The sequence below is a fragment of the Linepithema humile genome, chromosome 4 (genome assembly GCF_040581485.1).
Source record: "Linepithema humile isolate Giens D197 chromosome 4, Lhum_UNIL_v1.0, whole genome shotgun sequence".
NCBI classification, from domain to species: Eukaryota; Metazoa; Arthropoda; class Insecta; order Hymenoptera; family Formicidae; genus Linepithema; species Linepithema humile.
Window position 1 is genome coordinate 16,525,746 of NC_090131.1, and position 23,698 is coordinate 16,549,443.

Genomic DNA, 23,698 nt, shown 5'->3' on the forward strand with positions numbered 1-23,698 from the left:
ATCGCACGGTCCGTCCCCCCCCCCCCCCCGATAGGAGTCGACGCATCCGCGGTCAACGCAAAGATTTATAGAACGCCGGCACCGCCCGTCGCCGTGCCGTGCCTTTTTCTCGAGAACATCGGAACTAATCGACGGTACAACACAGAGCCGGCTGGGATGCGGCTGCGGTGGCCAATAAATTTGGAAATTTCTTCGCGTGTCACCCTCGCGCCCGGTGACATTCTCGTAAACAGACGAGCGACCTCGCAGAGGGGAGGATCGAGCTCCACGACCACCAGTACGGAGCAGAAGAAAGAGAACCGGCAGCCGAAAATCGGGAAAATCTCGACGACGCGGGGAAGGGTGACGATAGCGGGGGTGAGTTAGGGCACGAAACGGTGGGCGCCGGCTCATACGCGCGCCATTCACGGAAAATTTATGTACCAGAAGCATAAAGACGGTGCCGCGTCTCCCGGGCCGAGAGAGGCAGCCGTGGCATCCAAAACCACCGGCGAATCAACAATCGTTCGTTCCTTTCATCCCCCCAATCTCTCTTTTTTTCATCTTGCCTCGCCTTCCCTCCCCTTCCTCATTCGCCCTCTCGCTCTCTTTCTCTTTCTTTCTACCGCTCGCGCAATACAATTCAGGCGGATACTGCACTCCGTCACGTTTAATGACGCTGGAAACGGAATGGGAGAAATCGACGGCGAAGAAAGAACACAAGGGCGAGAGGAGAAGGACGGGCACCAGTCGAGAAATAAAGAAAAGTAATACTATTGCCTCCTCAACGATCCCCGTCGCTCTGCGAGAACTTCCCGCAGAACATTTGCAGGCCATTATCTTCTCGTACTCCTATCAATGGGGTTGGCCGGTGCATATACCGAAGAAATAGCTCTACGGTCTCACGGTTGTGGTTTCCAAAAAAAACTACGATCGCCTTCAACTTGCTCGCTTGCACTTTTTATACACGAATCGAAAACTTTCATGTAATATTTAAAAAGAAATTTGTCGTCGAAATTGTTGTAGAAAGTACGGAGTAAAATTCATTGACATTTCTAACAATTTCAATCTCGCCAATAGATAAAATAAATCCAAAAATCTGCCATGCAATATTTCATGTAAAATCTTTCAATATCTCAGATTTATCAAGCAAGTTCTTTTTTACAATCTCTATCCGAAATATTCGAAAAGCATTCGAAATGTTTCCAAAAGAAATTATTCATATATTGAATAAAGACATCTCGCATGCAATCGCGAATTTGCAAGCATTAGTCAACGACAGATCAAGACGACGCTGGAAGGCGTTAGCGCAAAAATGTGGCAAGTCGTATCATAAGTCGCATGAGCTACACTAGATATTCTAACTGGCTCAATACATCTTCCAGATTCTTTACGATTACGCGCGCCACCGCCCTGCCGCGCACGTACGTGTATAAGTGGATACCCACGCGTATAACGAAGCCTCGCGAAATAAGAGGAACGGCGAAACACGATCGGGTAAGGAGATAATCTCTGGCTACTGCGAGATCGCCTTTGCTCCGCGGGTTTCCCGGAAAGAGAGGGATCCCGGAGATGGACACTCGCCATCTTATCTAGCTGAGATAGACCGTGGCCCAGCTACCATATCTGATGAGACGCGACGGATGGAACAGCGTGACACTAAAGTACGAGACAAAAGTGTCCTGCACGCAGAGCTTCCCTTCGCCGCGAACATTTCCTTCGACGCGCGCGCGCGCACACACACACCTGTAAGAATTCTCACCTGTACGAGTTCACGATCGTGACATAATTTTTATTATCCGCTAATTCATTTACAATTCGGTTTCATTGACGGCTCGTGTACATTGTTTGCTAATTTATGACTCATAGACTGCACTTCGCGCAAGCAGGTGACACTCAGACGCTGAGAAATTACAAAACGCTCTGTTGCACGTTAATACCAGATATGATAAAGAGATCGATACGTGCATCGCCGTCGCGCAAAAATTCTCACTTCAAAATCGCACCGGCGAATGTGACAACGTTAGATCGCGAGACGACGACAGTGTCGATAACAAATAAAATAACCGGCAGCGTCCAATTTAGTAAATGTTCAACACTTCGGCGGCGCGCACGGGCATAGATAAAAACTAGTTTCATCAACAAATGACATGTTTATATGCTTTCTTCGGTGTCTATCGGCGGAACTTCGAAAGCAAAGTCGTTCTGGCGCAGTGGGTCTCGGCGTGACGCACGACGACCCCCTTTAGAGGCGCCAGGCTGCTAGAGGAAGAGCGCGAACAAGACGACGACGAAAGAGAAGGGAAAGAAAGACAAGAGAAGAAGAATGATGAAGAAGGAGAAAGAGCAGAAGAAGAAGAAGAGAAGAAGGAAGGCGTTCCGACGAAACGGAGCGCGATGTCGGATCCAGATAAGATCTCCGAAACGAGGATCAGTAATATTTTACAAAGTCATCGAAGTTGCTCGCTAACTTCGGCATAAATTACAATCTCTCTCCTTCTCTCTCTCTCTCTCTCTCTCCTTCTCTCTCTCTCTCTCTCTCTCTCTCGACCGCCACGCAGCTCATCCCTTTCATGAAATGCACCACGACTACGAGGAGATGAGGAGGCGCCCCGCGCGGATCCACCTCTCCTTGGCGAGTGTTAAACAAACACTTACCATTGCTAATAACATAGAACACGCGCTCGCCTCGCGATGAGCTAATAAATCCGCTTATCTAACAACCGTGCACGGCCGATTGCCATGGGAATGTAATAGTGGCGCAGAGACGTGTCTCGAATTAATCGCCGTAATCTTCCGGTACGGGAAATTCGTGAGAAGGATCATTAAACAGCGGTGTAATCTTAAGCCTCTGCAGCGAATCAATTCATACCGCTCACTTGAATTATTCTATCACGGTGAGCAAAAATTTTAAAAATCTAATTGTTGTAAAATTTAAAAAAATTGTTTCGTATTTTGTAAACTCAATTTTCAATCGTTTTAATTAATATTCGTGACAGCATCTCGTATTATTAAAATACTGCAATGAGTGACCATAAAGATAAGATTTTTTTAACACCTGTCTTTAACACCTGAGTTAAAATACAAAGACATTAGCATGTATATTGAACGTTGGTCCGAAAAATCTGCAATAATGACATAATAGCTATACATGGAGTATAATATGCGTCTGTCATATCAATCCGAGAGATTGCATGCAATTTCGTAAATTTGCAGTAAAATTCGAAGTTGTAAGAACCGATTACAAAGCCCGGCTGTTTACCCGCGAGATTAGTGTACGCACAATGCCGCCGTTTATTATCTCCGACAGTGACCAAACCGATCGCTATCGCCGAGGGCCGTTACTTAATATTTTGTCGTAAAAAAAGGAGACGAGAGAATCACTCAGAAGGACGCAAAGCCTGGACCATGACACGAATACGTCGTACGAGTGATGAAGTTCGCGAGGATCCTGCTCATAAATCATATGTGAAAAAAATGTTTGCGGCTAATCCTACATGGTATGCTAGCAAAAACATCATGTGTGGCAACCGTGAATAATGACTGCCGTAAGCCGGACGACGAATCGATACCACGTCTTCGAGATATTGTAACATAAAATGTTACATTTCGAAAATCATAGAAGAGCGACTCGAGCCGCTCATTCACGCGGTCGGCGCTTTTTCCAAGGCAGGTAAAAACTGTGAGAAATGAAAGGATCGTCTGAAAAAAGGCAATCCTACATTCCTAAGTTATCATATCAGAAATTAATCAGACAAGTCGATGGAATGTTTAGAGATTACGCTGTGAAATTCTAATGAGCACATCGAGAGAAAGTCTTATTAAACCAAGTTGTGAAATAAAGTCCAAATAAAATTAACAAGTTAAAACTTGTATAAAATAGACATTTATATTTTTACGAAATGTTGTACATATATTTATTCTGATAATAATCTTAATTAAAATAAATTCTAATTTCGCGCGATCAAAGTATCATTCGATCGCTCATTGCAAATAAATACCAACAACTGCGTCTTATACGATATTATGTAAAAATTCTATAAATAATTCCGACGTCATAGGATTATAATATATCTGGGGCTGATTTAAATTGTAAATGGAGAAGACGAATTACACCGCGTGAATTGAAACGCGGTCTTCGCTGCGGCGCACCGGCGGAGGAATACATTCCTCTAGGAAATTTTAAGCAAATTTAAAACACAAAACGATCAATCCCTCCATTCATCTTATCCTCGAAGACACGGCTTATATGTATGCTGCGACGAGGGTGGGTAGCCCGTGTGTAACTGAGAAGTTCACGCGATAACGATCTCAATGTTCAGGATTTTCGAGAGTTGAAATACAGATATCACCCACGACGAGACGTTATCTATTTTCGAGCGAGGCCTACCCCGGCTTCCCAACACGAATTAATATTCTACCACCGTGCAGAAATCGCCCACATTGCCGTACGGTAGTTAAAAAAAAAGGAAAAAATCGTCAAGAGAGATACGCGGTCGAATTCCTTAGTTTACTTCCCTGCAATCATTCAAAAGGGTACAAAAAAGAACGATAACTATCTATCTCTCGTAATAGTTTATCCGATAAAAACATATACACGAATTTACACACATCGTCAAATAACAAATATTGTAAGTATTATTGAGAAGAATTTAATAGAATTTAATTTATTGATGAGAAGAAATTAATCAATTTATATTAAGAAAAAACTAAGAATCAATTAGCCATTTAATATTACTTTATTAATTTTTCTTTTCATTTTCGATTGTATAACTATTGCATAAGAGTAATAAATAAAACAAGTCAGAAGCAATATTTGAATAGTAATATGCGAAATTGTTATTTTGACAACATAAACTATCGAAACTTAAATAGAATCTATAAACGCGCCTGTAACTCATTCCTCCCGTAACTGCCATAATTCATCGTAGAAAAGGTAACAGTAAAACTCTGCGAAGGGATGCATCTGCCGTGAGTATATAACTAACGCCACCTTAAATCCGTCGGGTCAGCATCGCTCTAATCAGAAAAGAAGGAGAAAGATGGAAAGCCTACGGTGAAGCGTCGGCGAAGAGCGTATCACGTTTCGTGTGAGCCGATATTTGTTACAAGTTCTTATAGATGATGAAGAAGCGTTGGCCGTGCGCGAGCGTTCGAGGCAGCCCAGAAAGGCAGAAAGGGGTGCTGGGCCCTTTGAGGGCCCTATTAACGAGCGGGGCCCCCCGCGGCCGCCGCTGCAGCGGCCCCAATCAGCCGTGAATCCAATTCGGAGCCCCGGCTTTGACTTGTTTTATGTAATGCCCGCGACGCCAGAATCAATTAGCCGTGGCACCCTCCTATTTTGCGTATGCATGCGCAAAGTATATGCATAGCGGGTGATCCCGGCGAGCCGAAACTTATTTGCAACTGTCCTGCGAGAGCGCGCGCGCAGGACGACCGATGGACGGGAAAAACCGGTTCCGGCCGCGAGTTAGGCGGAAATTAAATAGCTCGGGACAAACGGGGTTCAGAACGTAGCTGCTCGCCTCCGACCGTGCGGCGAATTAGGAACGCTAATTTTGCCGTTCGGATCCCGCGGGTTTTTGACACGGCCGACCTGCGTCAACATCGCGACTAGATAAAGGATGGCGCCAAGCTCCTTAAGTTCTTAAATAAGCGATTAAATTGAGTTAAAATCAATTCACGGAATTCACGGTATTAATTTTACCTTTAACAGTACAATCAAATAAATTATCGCTGATCTTGATTAAGAGTTTATACATTCTATTTTATATTTATATTTATTATGTAAATTTTATATCTTCTCATGTGTAATAAATTGCAATAAATAACATTACTAATGAGCAAATAAAATAAAAAAGAAGGATTCTCTTTTCAAAAAAATGTTATCGAAAATTATCATCGTTATTCGCCAACATATAGCCATCAGTGCGGCACGTTGATCGATAATTGTTCAACGTTGATTAACATACAAATTATCGTTAGCCATAACTGCTATAAAAAATAGCCGGTGTAGTCGTATCTTCAGCGAGATAACGAGAGTTACAACGGCGCGCCGGATTATGTTATAAGCGGAGAGATTCGACGAGTACGCGCGTATCAGGAGTGCGCCGTCGTAGCCAGCGCGGCGCGGTCAATTAGGCGGACTATCGTTACGTGTTTTAATGAGATCTCGGCGCGGAGCCGAAGGTATATAAAAGTGTTTTATGTCCTGTGAAACCGGCGCACCGTTGTGCCGTCAATTAGGAGACTACGGATCGCGCCGCCCATAATCAGCATATGCAACGTGTGGCGTATGCGCGACCCTTAAACCAATAACCAGGAAGCGAATGACCTCGACTTATTATTTTGGCAGTAAAAATGCCGCAACGCAGCTATTAGGCGCCGACAACATTTTCATGTTTATGCAAGATGTCTTTTTTTCGAAACCGATCACCATGCGCAAACGCTCATCGTACGATCGCACAAATGAGACACGATTCGAAAAGAAGAATACCATGATTATTATATAGAATATCACATAAGAATGTTTTTCAAACAAATATTTGAGTTAATGCTTCGTAATCAAGGAATGTTATAATGCTTATAATTGCAACTTTTTCTTATGACATCTCTACGTATTTCTTTATCATTAATTATTATGTTATTGTCCTGGAAATTCCGATAAGTACTTTAGTAATCTGACTTCAGATGGTTATAGTATCGCCATTTGAGACAGAGCAATCACGAATTCCATAATTACGTTCCATCTTTTACCGTCCATCTCCTTTGCCAATCGAATTCTATTCCCGGTAGAAAATTCCAAGGATCTCAAGGAGCAACGGATCACAGCGTGAACATTTGGTTATACGTCAAGCAGTGAGTGCTACAGCGCGCAGCGACCGGCATTAAGGCATACGTTTCACTTAAGTCGAAAACTACTAGAGAAAACGAATAGAGTCGGTGGCCGCGTGCACAATACCGCGTATAGGCTGAAGAAGCATATATCAAATCTTGTTTATATCTACGTGGGGCTCATCGCGCGCAACAATACGGCAATTTGGTCGCGGCCGATATGAGATCTCACGAAACGACGTTGCTTTCCCACCCTTCCGTTATACCCTCGCGGAGTAGACGGGTGTAAACCCCTCCGCCTCTCTCTTTTCCTCCGACTCTCGACATCGCATCGATTTAACGGGGACCCGTGCCATGATCCCACGAACAAGCTTGCGTGCATGCGTGCGTGCGTGCACACATTTACGTAGCGACGACGCGTGTACCTGCCGCGTCGTCCATTTCGAGAATCCTACGCGATCTTATCTGCCGACCGTGCAACCGCCACGACCCCCGCGAAGAGAATCTTTGATTTAGTGCAACGAGGGGGAGAATGGAGAATCGGGGAATGAGGGAGAAGCGGGAAGGCGGCAGACAAGAAGGGCGTCGTGTTTCAGCGAACTACGACTGGCGCAAATTCTAAGAGCGCGGCGTTCTCTTATAAAATCCGTTATTAGATCGAAATCAAATTAGAAAAAAAATTAAAAGATTTTTCATTATTTTCACGTATTAAATATGAATATTTTTGATACATCAGTCACGGAGAACGTTTTACACGAACGATTATAAATCTCTTTGCTTTCACAACATAAAGATCATCAATATCTTTAGTACATAAGAAACACATCATATTTTGTGATATTTATAGCGTTTGTTACATTTTCATAAATGTTATTGCAGTTTGAAAAAATGTTTTACTTTCTTTTATATTTGCATACTAAAAATATAGCATATTTTGTAAGCATGTAAGTAGAAATTGTTAATTTCATTATTTTTGTAATTTGTTTGATCTCGTATTATGAAATTAGCAAACTAAAGTTAAAAACATATGAATGAAACTAGTAAATTGTTTGCAGAAATACTTACGTCTTTCAATGGAACTTTGAATGCCAAGATTTTAGTGCCTTTGATTACGTCACCATAAGCTTTGTACTCTAACCACCTGCATAGAAACAATAATTATAAAATTAATAATAAACAATGTTGTAATTTAATAGTAAGAAATTGTTTGATTTTAATAAGAAATTTTATTAAACATAACCATAAAACTTTTTATAGTAAGTAGAAGTAAGTTTAAAAGTGATATTTAAGATTTCCGATAATTATTTTTGTAGTCACAAAAGACTTACACATTATTAATGTCTTTTAATTCCGGTTTAAGTCTTTCCAAGAATACTCAACACAATACAATCCTGAATTCGCTGATGAGAGTGAAAAAGATGATAAGTCATAATTTTGTAAAAACGGGATCAAGTTATATTTAGAAAAGACCTTCATTTTTGCATGTGTAAAAGAAGATAAGTAAAATCAGTTCAATTACTGAAGATATTACAAATGCATTAGTGAGTTAAGTCATAAGAATGGTGGAATAATTTTGCGTAAAGTACATCAAAAGTAACTTTTGCATAGTTTTTTCACCTAATTTTGAATGATTTCATCTTTTATTCAATATTATTATATCAATAATCAACAATGTTTTCTGCAGAAAGTTGAACCAAACTATGTCAAAATCGATAATTTAAGGTTAGATTTTTTCTGGCAAATTTTCTGAAACTTATTATTTTTGACTTTAACACCTTTTTCACAGCAGCGAATTGTAATATTTTATATTACCTATATATTCGATTCAAAAATGATTAAACTAAAACTAAAAATTATTAATAACTCGACCGTTATTTATTTATTCGCATCATATTCTCGCTCGCCAGTACCTAATTATATACTACAATTATATAGAAATAAATTATCAGTTTATTCTAATCCACCTTCTTTTAGAACTCACCACAAAATTAAATACTCGACATAGCTATTACACAACACATTAAAATTCGCGATAAAAGACAATCGACAAACAATTGTGCTATCTTTGACATGAAACTATTATTATTATTCATATTTTGAAATTCTACAGTAATCACCATCTGTGAGAAACGGCGGGAAATAACACGTGACATTCATGCTCAATCGATAAATCAGCTGTCTCGAGAATAGCGTCCGAATACTTTCAGAATCAGCAAAATTTTACCATATGCTCTAATAGCGAATCAGATAGACCAAAACTGCACTTTAATTCTTGGATTAACGATCACGTGTGATTGCACTATTAGCAATACTGCACAGATCGTGTCTCAAGTGTCAAGAAAAGTCGGCACAACATAACCTCTGTCACAATGTGATCTCGTTCGTGACAGTAAACTCAAGCGGCTTTAACTATTACGGGGCATTTGACGATCTTCATACATGTATAACGAATAAAATGTCACTCACCTATCCGGCACTGAATGCGTCATATTTGCGAATCACTCAAAAATCTTCCCGCGAAAGCTACGACATAACACTGTAGCGAGACGCAATACCGCCACCACACAGAACATGCACGCAGTAGCAGCAGCAGCAGCAGCAGAACGCACTCGTGCAGAATCGACAACGCAGAACGATCGATCGATCTCTCGATTTTTGCGTGGAACAAAAATTGGCGGCTGAATGGAATCCAACATTAAATCGATACATTATATTTAAACTTGAAATTAATTTTTACATTATTAATAAAACTAATCGTAACGGTGCTCAGTGGTTAATCATTCATTTTCTACGTTTTGGGAAGTATTGCTATTTTTAGATATAAATTATAAAATTATTTTCTCCAGAAATATACTTTAACAAGTTATGTTAAATCTCTTTGTAGCTGCATTATATTATACATTTTTAATACTAAATACGATATAAATGTTTAATTAAGCTGAAAAATAAATAATAAACAAAGAGAAAAAAAACAGAAAGAAATAAACAAAGAGAAAAATTGAAAAAGAATATTTAAAAACTGCTAAATACAAAAAACAGACTTATTATTAATCCAATAGTCATTTGTTGTTTTATAATACTTCAATGGATGATTAATTGTCGATATTAGCCTGCAAAATATTCTATGTTTTCAATTGTGTCAAAAAACCAATTAAATATGATTGACGGCACGTTAAACACACAATAAAAAAAAATATATTTTCATCCAATTATATACATAAAATTAATTAAAAAATTTTTTCTTTTTTCAATATTATTTACATATAATTAAAATAAAACAAATTAATTATTTGTTTTTATTAGTTATAATTAATGGTAATATTTTGTTATAATTATTATTGACAAGAGTAATATTTAAGATTTTCGATAATTATTTTTCTATCTAAGAAAGAAATTTTTAATTTCTAAACGCATTTATTATAAATATTATTTATTGTAAATATTAACTCAAGTACAAATATTAAATAAAGCTCAAAATACAAAAGAACTTGTGACAATGTTTTGCAGACTATACTATCTATTTAATAACTATTATAAAAGTTGTGCATGTCAAGTATTATAAATAAATTTTTAGATGACCAGAAATAAAGTACATGTAAGTACTTTTTCAGAATAACAAGAATTATACTTATATTTTTTATTAACTAATCGGACATTGTACATTTGTAGGTTGTGTCTCCAGTTGCAAAGCAATCTTTAGTATTTTGTTTTCCACATTGAGAAGTTCGGGTGGCTTTTCATACTAGAATAAATAAAAAAATAATAATAAACAATAATAAATAATATAGCTACAGAATATTATACAGTATTATATTTTATACAATGTATAAAAATCATGTCTTCTCATTTGCATAAATATAATTATTCCAAAGAATCAATGAGGCTTATGTCACAAAGTATGCAAATACATCAAATACCATTAATGTGATTAAGCAAAAAATAGTTTTCATACCGTTATTATTAAAGTATTGTATCGATGCATAAATGATATCCTTTCCTGTTCTGGTTTTAATCCAATTCGTTCTAGATCTAGAACATGTATCTTTTTGAAATACTTTTTGTTGCTTGTGCTTACAGTTATAGTGCCATCATCTTTAGCAGTAACCGAATATACATTCTCTGGATATGGTAAATTCCGAATTCGCCATTCCAGGGATCTTTTTGTAATTCTTTTTGTAATAATTGGCTGTAATTATAATCAAAAATATATATATAAGAAACTCATTATTCATACTATTTACTTATATATAATTTTAAGTTTTAATTTAAATTTACATTCTATTATTAAAAAAAAAAACATACAACATTTGCACTTTCTTGTATAACTTGTATAACTGTTTCGACATTCTGTTCAGGATGGTTTTGATAGTTTTGTTTAGGTTCAGGATCACCAACTTCTACATCCCAACCAATATCTGTCCCAAATGTACTTCTTTTTTTCCATACTCTTCGTACTACTACATTTGTATCTATGTTGTAGCATTCTACCATTTCTTTACCATCTTCAAATAGATAATGAACTTTTTTTTGTCCTATATAAAACATAATATAGTAATATTAATATATAGTTAAACATAATATAATCCTGGCATAATATTATTATATAATTAGAAAAACATTTCCTGCTATCAATTTTGTATAGCTATAATCCACTATTGATTAAACATTTATAGGTTAAAACAGATCTCATACACTGAACATGCTAGAATAACAATATGTAATTATAAATCGTAATGCAATGATTTAGTTATATACTTACGATTTTCAATAACAGCAGTTTTCTTGGCATTTTGAATAGTTGTTAACCACGAACAAGATGGCATTTTATCTAATACACAACCAAATTAGATAATACACAAACAAATTTGAAGTACTCTGGCAACCAAATCAGCTGAGTTCTCCCACTTCTACTTTCTTCTCAGTGCTTCTCAATTTGATCTGGGCGCTTACTCTAACTCTACAATAACGTATCGGCAGAAGACAAAATAAACCAATAAACTTTTATATGCGCACAACACATCGCATGGTGATATGGCATATCATTGATGACTGTAGAAAACATAACGGTTTGTGACTTTTAAATTTATCAAATGGTATGATTTTATATGATATATTTTAACATTATGTACATTTTATTCAATTTTATGCCGTAGAATCTTACATATTATTTGTTAGGCCTAGAACTTTACTACAATGCATTAAAATCTTACATTTTAGAATTCTAGACCATTTCTTTGCTTAAAATATGAGATTTTATCACAGTAAAGAAAATGTAAATTCTCAAATACATGTGTGATTACTAATGCAGAAATGTCTGGAGAGAAATGTGTTCAAAAAATTTACCAATAAGGTAAGCTTACTGATAAATAAGTAATTAAATATGTAATTAAATTTCATCAAAACTTATCAAGAACTTGTTATTGGAATGAAAACATATTACTACCTAACCCTTATAATTTGCTCACAATCAGTAAAAAAAATGACAAAGTATATAACACGTGGTTAAAATATATAGCATATGTATCAGCACAAAGGACTTATTATATGTAAAAAAAACATTGTTGCGTATGTATAAAACTTTTATTGTGTATTGACATGTTTTTGTAACAGTAATTAAAATACAAAAGTTGTACATTCGCAAAAAGGTGACATCAGAAATTCAGCTTAACGGAAGAGTATAAAATATCTGAGCATGCTAATCAATTATCTTACAATTAATTGTATTTTTTGTAATTTGCTTATTTTTTTATAATTTGCTTATTTTTTTATTTGTTTATCTTATTCTTTTGTAGGTCGCTTGCACTTGCAGTAATTGTTAAACCAAATACAGATTCGCAACTAACAGTTTAGAATCAATAAAAGGCTCGTCGATCATCATGTTCATGAAAAAATTTATTCTATTCTTTATTATACTTCAGCGCAACAGTCATGTAAAAAGGAAAGACAAATAAGTTCTTAATTATACATTATAATTATTGTAACTTCTAGAATGCAAGATACTTCCGAATTAAATGCGATATAATTGCGATTTGCACCACAGAAAAAATATTATATATATGTATAAATGCATAGTTCTGGATATATATAGAGGTAACTTATTGAGATATAATTACTTTGTTCTAAAATTTTATGTATAGAATGAAGATATATATGAGATCGTAAAATTCAACCTTCTATTAGTATGATTCAGCGACACTGAAAAATTCTAGAACACTGAAAAATTCTAGAACATTTTATTTTGTAACACTAACAGAAGGTCAAAAGAACCGAAAAACTGAGATATATAAAAAAAATGTAGTTAAGAAAAAAAAGATTTCATCGAGGATAAAAGATGCAGCTTCTTATGTAATTATAGGATATAATTATGAGTTTGATAAAGCTTTTTCGGTTCTCTTATGTTTTGAGCATTAAAATAAATACAATTAACTATAGAAAAATGGAGCAGTTTCAATCACAATAAAGCTTTGATGTAAAGACATTATTATGTGCGTCTTTAAAATATATAACTTTGTATGATTCTTGCACAAGCTGCCCCATCTTAATGTATTTTCAAATATGTATTATTATATTCATAAGGCACATGACTTATGTTAAAGTATAGATTATTTTCCGAAGTACATACGAAGATTATTATACATATTGATATACAATGTACACATATATGGAAACATGGCAATCATTTGACTGGATGAATCCAATTCACGTGTTGTCATGCTCATCAGTCTTATTTTTGCTAAACTTTTAATACAACACAGGTATAAAAAGCAGCACTTAAAATTTCCAATACTATTTTATAACTATTGTTCATTTGAAAATCATTCCTGACAATATATTGTTATATAAATTATTTGCACGACCATGATAGACTTCAAGTGTTTTTGCATATTTATTATATTTTAATAAAGAATTATGAATATGCACTACAAAAAAATAGGAAGCACTTTTTAGACGCTTAGAATTAAACAATTTTCAAACCGCTAAAACTCGCAGACAAAATATTAAAAAAGTATTTTAAAGCTAATCTTGAAGTTTGTATTTTCATATAAGTTAGATTATTTTTTGAAAATTTTATTTTATTTTTTTTTTAGCCCCCAAAAAAGCATATTGTTTTGTTCCTTAAAATTATGTTTTATCAACACCATGCAGCTCGATAAGAAAATGTTTCTTGAAACACTTATAATAAGTATTAAAAACTACAATATTAAATTAATATTAATACAAATAAAATAATACAATATTAATACAAACTACAAAAAAACGTGTTCTTTTTTAATTTTGCTACGATATTTTTTAATCGACTTACATGACTTTGAAACTAAATCTACATTTTTTAATGTTAATGCGGGGGGTAAACGTTATTTTTTACAAAATGTTGAATTAGTACAATCTTCAGACTATAAATACTTTTTTTAATTTTTTGTATGCGATTATTTTTCGCAAAGTTTCAACGGTTTGAAAATTATTCAATTTTGATGACAGAGAATTGTTCTCTATTTTTTTGTGAAGTAGTGTATAAATGTCATGTTTAATTTTTCTAAAATTGTATTAAAATATAGTTTTATATAAATATTAACAAAATCATGATAACTGTAATTATATATAAAACAAATATAAATATATATTGTATATGTATAATGCACGAATAATACATCTTATTTTTTACCTTTAATAAAAAGTTTTCATAATTTTTTTATGAATTATATTCTGTTATTATCTCTGTCATTACACTTTGCTGCACTTTGAAGTCACCCTCATGTTTTGTTCGATATATTATGAATATTATTATATCAAATGCTCCCAAAACCGATAAACGTTATTAAAAATTTTATACAATTTTTCTTCCAGATACGACGATAAAAAAGTAAGCAAGTTAATCAATACATACAAGTTATTTTAATCTCCAGAAATGCATTAACAACCATATTTGATTAAGTTGTTATCTTATAAAATGTATTCCAAAGTATACTTCCTATAAAAAATGATATAGCACTTCCAAAAATTAGCTAATTTGCTACAGATGCATTTATGTAATATGTACATTTGGCAACTTGAAATATTTATAAAAAATTGATAAATGGCACAAGTATATGCATATAACAAAACTATTCTATTGTAATATGTAGGAAATTTGTTCCTAGATATACAGCAAGAATTTCAACAATGTTGAAATTTGTAAAAAAAGCTGAGAAAGAGAAATCGAGAAAGAGAAATCAATGTATGAAATCTTTGTATAAATAGTAAATAGGACTTGATTTTTCGATAAATGCAAGTGGCAGTAACGTTATTATACTGAAGTCGAAAACGTAAATAGATATATGCTTTTTTAGCAAACTTGAGCACATGTTATAACATGCGATAAAAAATACGTGTTATTATATATACGCATAATAATATATATAAATTATAAATACATATTATAATGTATATAATTTGTATAAATTTTATATATATATAATAATTTATACATATTTATATATATATATATATATATATATGTGTGTGTATATATAATAATACGCGCTTGTGTATGTCTATTGTACGTATTAAAATAACGCATTGATTCATGTATTGTATTGTTAGTGTAACTCATAATTGTACCTTATATAGGTACGTAATCTATTTTTTTTTTCATTTTTTTTTCTATAGTAATATGATTATAGAATATTCAGAATGCACGTTAAAACAGTATCCTGCATTTATATCCTGTTATAGTAATACTGTTATCACATTTAATTGGACGTTTGCAATATTGCATTCTAAATTAATTTTATAATCATTTTATCTTCGAAATAAACTGATTATAATTAACCAGTCTTGTAATTTATCAGTTTAAATGTGCTGACAGATCCATACATGTCAGCCATGACAAATTTAGTAAAATCAGACGAAATACATATTTTTGCATTGCGACTTGGTGGTAATTCGATAACCGCTAATAACCCTGGTATTTCGGAATCTCTAACTATTTTGTTCTTCCAATATTTACTTACGTCATTAACGTCATTCGCAATGCTTTCACTTGATTCGTCATTGTTTTGTAGATTGGATACACCATTATCGCTCCGGCTGTTAGGTAGTTGTACATTTAACGACGTATTCATACTTAATGAAGGAGTGCTTGTACTGTGGCTAATGCCCATACGGCTTCTTCTCTTTACGTTGTTCTTCGATAAAGTGATGTTCCACCAAATTAGTTCATCGTCTGTCAATGATAGTAAGATGGAAGCATCTGCGGTAGTAGGAGCCCAGGACAATTGTCTAATAGGATTACTATGAAAAGATAGTTGAGTGATCTCCGTTTGTGTAAACAAATCGATAATCTAAAAACAAAATAGATATTAAATTCAAACGAATATAATGCATAAATTAATCACAAAATAAAGAAACTTACAGAAATTTTTCCTGTTTCAAAACCAACGGCGATATATTGATTATTTTGAGAAACATCACAGCAAGTTGTTTTCTGTGCAAAAGTATGTACGAAATAAGGCACACGACGAAGTTGTAAGTTGTGTTCCGGCGTTTTGTAAAATAAGTATATATCTAATTGTTGCAAATTTTTCAAGACTGCTAAATAAGTTTTGTTGTAATTCAAGCAGCTAAATGTAATAGATGACGGCGGCTGGAGCCAAATATAGTTTGTCATTTTCCAATACTTATGCACAGTATGCCAAATTTTTATTATGCCATTAGTTGTTATTGTTATCACGTGATTGTCATTTAATTTATGAATGAAAGCGATACGTCCTCCAATTATGATTTCGAATTGTTCCAATTCTTGCCACACCTGTTGAGATATTAATTAAAATTAAATTTGATGCAGTTTGATGTAATCATTGAATTACGAATTTATTACATACCGTCAGTTTACCATCTGTCCATTCACATATGACTGTGTCACAGTTATTGATATTTATAATCTGCAGAAATCTAATTGGTTCATTTAATTTCATAATAACATCCAATTTTCTATTTATTATATCAAATAACATAACAGCATGTTTTTCTGTAACATATGCTACTTTGTTTCCGTCAGGGAAAAGTTGTAAACTTAATATTTTTCCTTCGGTAGATTCAGATTCAATTGTTCGTTTTCCATATGAGACTACAATTTTCTTTGCCTGACTCTCTTTGACTATAGTGTCCAGTTCATTATACGGCTTAACAACAGCATCAAATAAATATTTCCTAATTAAATAAAAAATTATGTTTTAGTTGAAAATTTAAGGAATAAAGTATAATATAGATGTAAAAAAATATTCAAGTGCAAATTTCCGTTAATACATTACCTTGGTAATTTATCTGATTCTACTGGGAGTTTCCATCTATAAAGTAATCTATCGCCGTTTCCACAGATCTAAAAGGAAATAAAAGAAATTCTCTTAAACTTTGAATATAAACTTTAAATTCAGATAAATAGAGTAAAAATTAATAATACGTACAATATGATAACCATCGCTTCTTAACCAATAAGTATCCAAGGATGTGACGCGTCTTTTGTAAGTTGCAACCGGTTGATATCCAGAATAAGTATTCCATACATTTATAAAGCCTGCAGAATCAGCGAGAACTATATATTTACCATCGTAAGTTACAGCCGCACAGATATAAGTTACTGCATCATCTTCGACAAATGCTCTCAGTTGTTTATCAAAACTGTGCACACTATGCACACCGTAGTCTCTTTCGTCGTTCAACCACCATTTTACATACATAGCTCTCTTTTCGGTAACAATCATTAAGGAGTTAGGAAAATTGGGTACATGATTAAAGAAGATTACTTTCTCTTCTTGTAATTGCAAATTATAACAGGCGAGATATTCATAAATGCTACAATCATTCCCACCATTCGAATATAAGTCAAATGCGCCTCTGGACTCATCCATTACATGTAATAATGAAGCTTTCGCCGTAAATGCTATTTTTATTATGGATTCACTGTAATAGATGAGTAATATGTCATTTGTGTCATGCAAAAATACATAGATATTGTTACCAGCAGTTCGTATGTATTATTATACTTACTATTTGGAATCTGTTATATCAAACACAGTTTCTCCACGTCGATTCCATATCTATAAAAAGATATCACAAAATCATGTAATGTAATACGCGTTACATATATTGTATTTTTTATTCAGGAAATATTGCGATAACAAATATAGAATATCTTATTTCGTTAAAAGTCAGATGAAGAGTTAAAATTTATTTTCAACTTTAATATAATAAATACCTTAACTGTTTTGTTACTACATGCAGCAACATATTTGTCTTCGTATCCGAATGCCATATCTAGTATGATCTCATTCTTTATCGAGAATTCTATTAAACTGTCATCCTTGTCACTAATATTTCCAAAAAGACCAGACCAGCAACTTTGTTTTTGTCGTGGGCTATCTACGTGTACATGATTCTGCTCTACTTCATCATTCAACAGAAGAAATAATTTTATTATACCAATACTGCTCAATGCTAAGAAGCAGTCACCATTCGTAGATACAATCACTTTTTTAATAGAACTCTCCTCACTATGACCATTAAAGATTTTTGGTTGCTTGCTTTCACAATTCCACAAATATATTTTGCCCGATACATTTCCAGTCAGAATTAAGTTAGGATCATCTGTGAAAGATGACGTGCAAATGCTCGTTGATATCTCCTCTGTTAATGGTATATCGATGTGCTTAAGTTTTTTATCATGAGACAAGTACAAATACATTTCTCTCGACGTAGCCAGATATTTCGCTTTCTGCGCGACGTAGCCTTGATATGAATGATTCATTGCGATTTGTATTATATCCAAACAGTTCTTACGTTTGTGCTCTATTATAACGCTTGCTTGTTCTTGAAGGAATCTTTCTATATCAGACACTTTTGTTTCGTTTTCATCGTTATTCGACGTGATGTATTCTCTGTATTTTTTCAAATCCAGTAATAGATCGCTTAGACCCACATGCATTATTTTAGCTTGGATAAAATCAAAGTCAAAGTAAAGTTGTGGAAATTGAGAAAAGTATTTCGATTGCTCCAAATGATAACCGATATATGAATAAATGTAATTATCATCCGGCAATTTTGAAAAGTTGTTATCGCAACACTTGCGATACTTTTCAACTATAGATCTATGCATCTTTGTCAATTCATCTGGCGTTAGTTTTTTTCTTAGATGACATAGCAGTAAATCATGCACACCATAAATGTAACTTCTCAAATCCTTATTCCATTTTTTAGCTGCAAGAGACTTATGGCACAAATCTAGCATCAGTTCTTCGACTTGAAATATGTCTTGTCCCCAAAGAATTTCCAACGTCTAAAAAATTATTAAATATATGTAAAATTAGAAAAACATATATGTGAAAAATTATAGACTTATTTGGTAATAGTTCATTTTGTAATATATACCTTCGGAGTTATGTTAACATCTTCACTAAAAATAGCTAGACTCTTATAACGTTCTTTCAAATCCGGTTGTAATTGTTCAATGCACATATCAAAAATAATTTCTTGTTTTTTCAAAAATTCTTTCATTACTCTATAACATATCAAAATTACAATGTAATTTTAGTAATTATTATAATTTAGAGATTATACAACATTCTTACTTGTTTGTTGCATCTTTTTTCTTCAAAGATTGCAGGTAATATTTCCATCTAGTGTTACGTATTTTCATGTCATCTTTAAATTCTTCAAAATGTGCAGCAAACATAGCTATAAGTAATGGCATGCCTTTACATTCTTCATGAATTTTCTTTGCTTCTGTAGGCAATTCTTCTACTTCTACTTTCAATACTTTAGCAAATAAACCCAATGTCTCTGGTTCTGTAAATCCGTCATTAATCTGAAAACATATATCTTGTTAGAAAAATATATATTTCTTATATATATTTTTTTACTTATAGTATATAATCAGTTAAACATATATTACAAAAGTAGTACAGATATTCTAGATGGTATTACCTTTATTACTTTGGGCATTCTTCCACGAAGAACATCGATATCAGCTGTAAGAACTAAAGTCTTACATTCAAAATCAAAAGTGTTAATAATTTTTTCATCAAAAACATCATCCAAAATTAATAAAGCATTGCGATTATCTAGTTTATTAAAATGATGTTTCAAAAATCGGATTAGAGAATCTTTCCCTAATGGAGTGAATAATTCTAGTTGGATTTCTAAATTTTTCACGTAATGGTATAGTGTGTTTAATTGAATCAGTATTTCTTCATCAACTGAATGGTCACATGCAAACTTAATCCAGTAGACTTTATTCTGAAATGCGAATAGAAAAATTAATTATAAGCAAAATCAAATATTTTAATATTATATTATGAGTGTAATATTTAACACAAAACGTCATACCGAAAATAGAATTTTCCTTAATTTCACATCCTTAAGAGTGCTGGCAGTTAAGCATGATTTTCCAAATCCTTTCATACCATGTAATGCAACATATTCTGTAGGATTTAATTGTTGTAAAGCTTCCTTTAACTGTTCAACCTGCAGAATGATGTATTATACAATAGTTTTTATCTTTATTAAGAACATATATTAAGAAGCAATTTATTAAAAAATATAATTGCCAACTCTATATAAACTTACAGAATTTATGTTTCCATATGTATGCATAAAGAGAAACAAACTAGATAAGAGTTATATCATCAATTGTAACAAAATCTAAGGATGCAGAATTAAATATATATTGCTAAAAATTACAAAAATGGCTCTTTATCGTTTTGAATTATAAAATATTAGCAAATGTAATGACAAATGTATATATTTTATATTGTGATAAAATATGCATTATGTAGAGATAAATGAAATATCTATTAGGTTTTTTATAGTTAACAATTTTATCTTATCACTGATTGTATCGTGACTAATCGTGACAAAATGACTAATGTACCTGAATATTATTATACATAGATATATGTACAAGTAATTATACCTTTTCTTCCCTGGTGACTGTTAATGGAGAAAGTGGTGGAATGTTAGAAGGACCATCATAATAATCTATTTCTCCATTTGTTTCTATTTCATAATTGCCCAACATTCTATCTATTTCATCGCTAATCCAGTCATAGTGATGTTTTAAGGATTGATGAAAGACATCAAAAGCATTTGAACCACAGCTTGAAAATGTTAATACAAACACTTAATGAATGCATTGAATTCTGATGTTTATTAAAAACTATATTGCTAAATAAGAACACACATTGTGAAAGTAGCTTGTAATTTATAAGTGCTGTTACTATTAGTAAACACAATATTAAAAAAAAAAAATACATGTGAGATCGCATAATATTAGAATAGCGGAAAATATAAATGTACATACTCTGGAAGTATGTTTAACAAAATTCCTGCTCTCTCCTGTTTCGTAGCTCCGGAGTAAATGTATTTTATATTCTCCTGTGTTAAAATGTATTCAGATGTCAAAGGTTGTATGATGTCGTTATCAATATCTACATCATCTATTATATTACTCCTCAAATGATAAAGAATGTCTTTATGTGATTTCTCCATTTTTAATCAAAGTTCACAATCTGAACTATGATCCTATAATTTTTTATTGCATACTTTTGCAATTTTAATTTATATCTGAAATAAATTATAAGTCATTTAATTTAAAGTTATTGCTAATTTTAATAAAATGATAAAATAATTAATTGCTGTTAATAAAAATAATTTTCATATTTAAAATATTTTATAATTTGAATGTATCTCTCCATTCGCCGAAGGTAGTTATAAAAGTAATATATATATCTGTTATAATCATTAATTCATGTTTACAAACTTTGATGAAAATAATATATTATTTTCCAATATATTGAAAAGTTATATAATTATTATTGTAGGTATCAATATGTTATTTACAATTTTAACTTGAGAATGAGTAGAGGATATAACACTCTTAAACACAAGATCTTTTACAATTCTATTATCTCAATTTCTATTATCTCAATTTCTATTATCTCAATTTCTATTATCTCAATTATCAATATTAAAATCTTTCTAATTGTAAGTGTTATCTCTCAAAGCTAAGAAAAAAGCATCAATTTCAAACACATAAATTGCACAGATATAACTCGCGAATCACTCTTTTTAAGAAAATAATATCCATAGTGCATACAAAAAAACGTTCTTTAATTTGCTTCAATCACAATACTTACGAATTACATATTTTTTTGTCCTTTTCTTTCTTTATGTAACATGTTTTCTTTAATTGCATCAGATTGTTCAGAAATATAGAATTCGAAAAATATCGTAAATATAGTGGTTCTCGATAATATTATATATCATAAATATCGCAACTACATAATAGATATAATAAATTTGCAATTATTAACACGGTAACTGTTAATGAACTCTCCCTAAAAATTAACCAGCCAAAGATCTTGAAAGAACGCAAGTAACAAATTTTTTGTTTAAGACGAAAGATTCTATTTTTCTGCAACTATTTATACATGTATTGTATTTTTACGATAAATGTAATTCTTATTTTCCGTATTTATTAAAATAAATATTTATCTTGAAATATAATATTTTTTTCCTTTTTTCCTTTTCTATTCTGTTTTTCTCATACGGCGCCTCATAGATCGCCATCTTGATATATCTGCACAATAATCTACTTTTTCTTTTTCGTCTGTATTTAGAGAATTATTTGTTCATTTTTTTGTTCATTATTACCTCTTTCTACTGATGCTGTTGATCTCTTCAGTATCTCCAATATAAGATATTGCTATTCCGCAATTAGCTCCAGATTTTAATAGCCTAGATGCAGTTTTGGATCATGCAGGATATGCACCCTTTGTTCGTAAATTGTAGTTCTGAATAACTTCTTAGTCGCAATAACGGTACACTACACCAACAACACACTTGACAATCCACTGATCACCACTGACGATAGGATATGAATTTCGTTGCGATGTTGCCACCATTATCATTTACATTATTGCCAGATTTTATTCCCATAATACGCATGACACGTGATCATTGTCTACCCGTTGTATGAGAACTGTATTACACAAAAGCGAATGTGTCAGTGCGATAACGAAACTGTTGTTCTTAGAAAGTTATGAATGTACATCCGTATGGGCAACCAGTTCGGAGTAGGATAAAAAGACTAAAATCACACTTCACACTTACAACAGCATGCACACTGTTACCCCTGATACACATATTCTGGCTGTGTTCCAAAATTTACTGCCAGCACTGAAAATCTACAATATACGTAACGTAAACTATAGATTTCCAATACTGGCAGTGAATTTCGGAACGCAGCCATTACAATATCAGTCTGGGAAACATGACGGAAGAGAAAGAATAAATAGTGCTGCGCTCTTCTGCTGTGCGCGGGCTGGATAAAATAACTACATTTTATTAATGAAATACAAAGAATTAAAAACCAGAAATTTCGCGAGATTGTGTATTATCACGCTATTTAAATGTATTTGCAATAACTTCTTTAAATGCCAATGTAGCAATTAGATGAGAATTAGTAGCATTTTTGTAAAATTTACTTTATGCATAGAAATAATTTATTCATTTAACATTGTGTACTTAAATACTGTTTGGGAGGCAATTTTACTAAATTAAATACATTGAAATTTTTTTATGGATTTATGAAAATGTATTAATTTATTGATAAATATTTTATTATTATTTTTGCTTACTAATTATAGGCCGTAATAACATAAACAAGTTCACCAATGTACATAATCCGGTATGGTCTAGTGGCTAGGATACCTGGCTCTCACCCAGGAGGCTCGGGTTCGATTCCCGGTACCGGAATTTTTTTTTCTTGTGTGTTAATTATATTTATTGTGTTTATTTTTACGTATTTAGAGAAAAAGTAATATATATATATATATATATATATAAATATTCG

At 32.9% G+C, this 23,698-nt stretch overlaps 3 protein-coding genes and 1 non-coding gene across 10 annotated transcripts in view; 1 reads left to right on the plus strand and 3 right to left on the minus strand.

Annotated features, from left to right (window-relative positions):
• Positions 1–10,284, minus strand: part of LOC105672277 (RNA/RNP complex-1-interacting phosphatase) — a 40,291-nt gene extending 30,007 nt beyond the window's left edge. For 2 of the 3 annotated variants that reach the window (XM_012367113.2, XM_067353323.1), the window contains exons 1-2: positions 8,795–9,216; positions 7,879–7,954 (exon numbers count right to left, since the gene is read on the minus strand). Coding sequence is in view for 1 of the 3 variants with exons in the window: in XM_012367112.2 (XP_012222535.1) it covers positions 7,879–7,954; positions 9,280–9,302 (99 nt within the window). In the remaining 2 variants the exon portion in view is untranslated. Of the gene's footprint in view, positions 1–7,878; positions 7,955–8,794; positions 9,217–9,279 lie in introns of those variants that run through there. The other variant, XM_012367112.2, reaches the window with a different exon arrangement.
• Positions 10,285–10,435: 151 nt separating this feature from the next.
• LOC105672307 (protein DPCD) lies at positions 10,436–11,710 on the minus strand. The gene is made up of 4 exons (XM_012367167.2): positions 11,573–11,710; positions 11,116–11,345; positions 10,766–10,999; positions 10,436–10,555 (listed from the first exon to the last, which is right to left on the minus strand). Exons 1-4 carry the CDS (start codon positions 11,634–11,636, stop codon positions 10,454–10,456), a joined length of 630 nt encoding a protein of 209 aa, XP_012222590.1. The 5' UTR covers positions 11,637–11,710; the 3' UTR covers positions 10,436–10,453.
• Dark (Death-associated APAF1-related killer) lies at positions 11,572–23,055 on the minus strand. Of its 5 annotated transcripts, XM_067353303.1 has the most exons (15): positions 22,498–23,054; positions 21,981–22,423; positions 21,146–21,408; positions 20,759–20,942; positions 20,173–20,310; positions 19,771–20,082; positions 19,416–19,651; positions 19,216–19,345; positions 18,047–19,123; positions 17,839–17,888; positions 17,256–17,751; positions 17,103–17,170; positions 16,674–17,001; positions 16,205–16,600; positions 11,572–16,133 (listed from the first exon to the last, which is right to left on the minus strand). In XM_067353303.1, exons 3-15 carry the CDS (start codon positions 21,331–21,333, stop codon positions 15,618–15,620), a joined length of 4,119 nt encoding a protein of 1,372 aa, XP_067209404.1. In that variant the 5' UTR covers positions 21,334–21,408; positions 21,981–22,423; positions 22,498–23,054; the 3' UTR covers positions 11,572–15,617. The 5 variants fall into 5 exon arrangements, with proteins under 5 accessions (XP_067209404.1, XP_067209405.1, XP_012222555.1 ...); XM_067353304.1 differs by lacking the exon at positions 21,981–22,423 and having other exon boundaries at positions 20,173–20,301; positions 22,498–23,055; XM_012367132.2 differs by lacking the exon at positions 21,981–22,423.
• A 474-nt stretch (positions 23,056–23,529) lies between these two features.
• TRNAE-CUC (transfer RNA glutamic acid (anticodon CUC)) lies at positions 23,530–23,601 on the plus strand. Its single transcript has one exon. It is a non-coding gene; the product is annotated as a tRNA-Glu (tRNA).
• Positions 23,602–23,698: the final 97 nt, after the last annotated feature.

Bases quoted from the DNA above. Each gene is read 5' to 3' on its own strand.
- LOC105672307 (XM_012367167.2), bottom strand. From the start codon at position 11,636: ATGCCATCTTGTTCGTGGTTAACAACTATTCAAAATGCCAAGAAAACT. The intron at 11,000-11,115 runs GTATGTTTTTTT...TTATAATTACAG, and splicing joins TACAAGAAAGTGCAAATGTT to CCAATTATTACAAAAAGAAT. The intron at 10,556-10,765 runs GTATGAAAACTA...TATTTATTCTAG, and splicing joins ACAATACTTTAATAATAACG to TATGAAAAGCCACCCGAACT.
- Dark (XM_012367132.2), bottom strand. From the start codon at position 21,333: ATGGAGAAATCACATAAAGACATTCTTTATCATTTGAGGAGTAATATA. The intron at 20,943-21,145 runs GTATGTACATTT...AACATTTTCAAG, and splicing joins TTGTTAAACATACTTCCAGA to CTGTGGTTCAAATGCTTTTG. The intron at 20,083-20,172 runs GTATGACGTTTT...TTCGCATTTCAG, and splicing joins TAAGGAAAATTCTATTTTCG to AATAAAGTCTACTGGATTAA.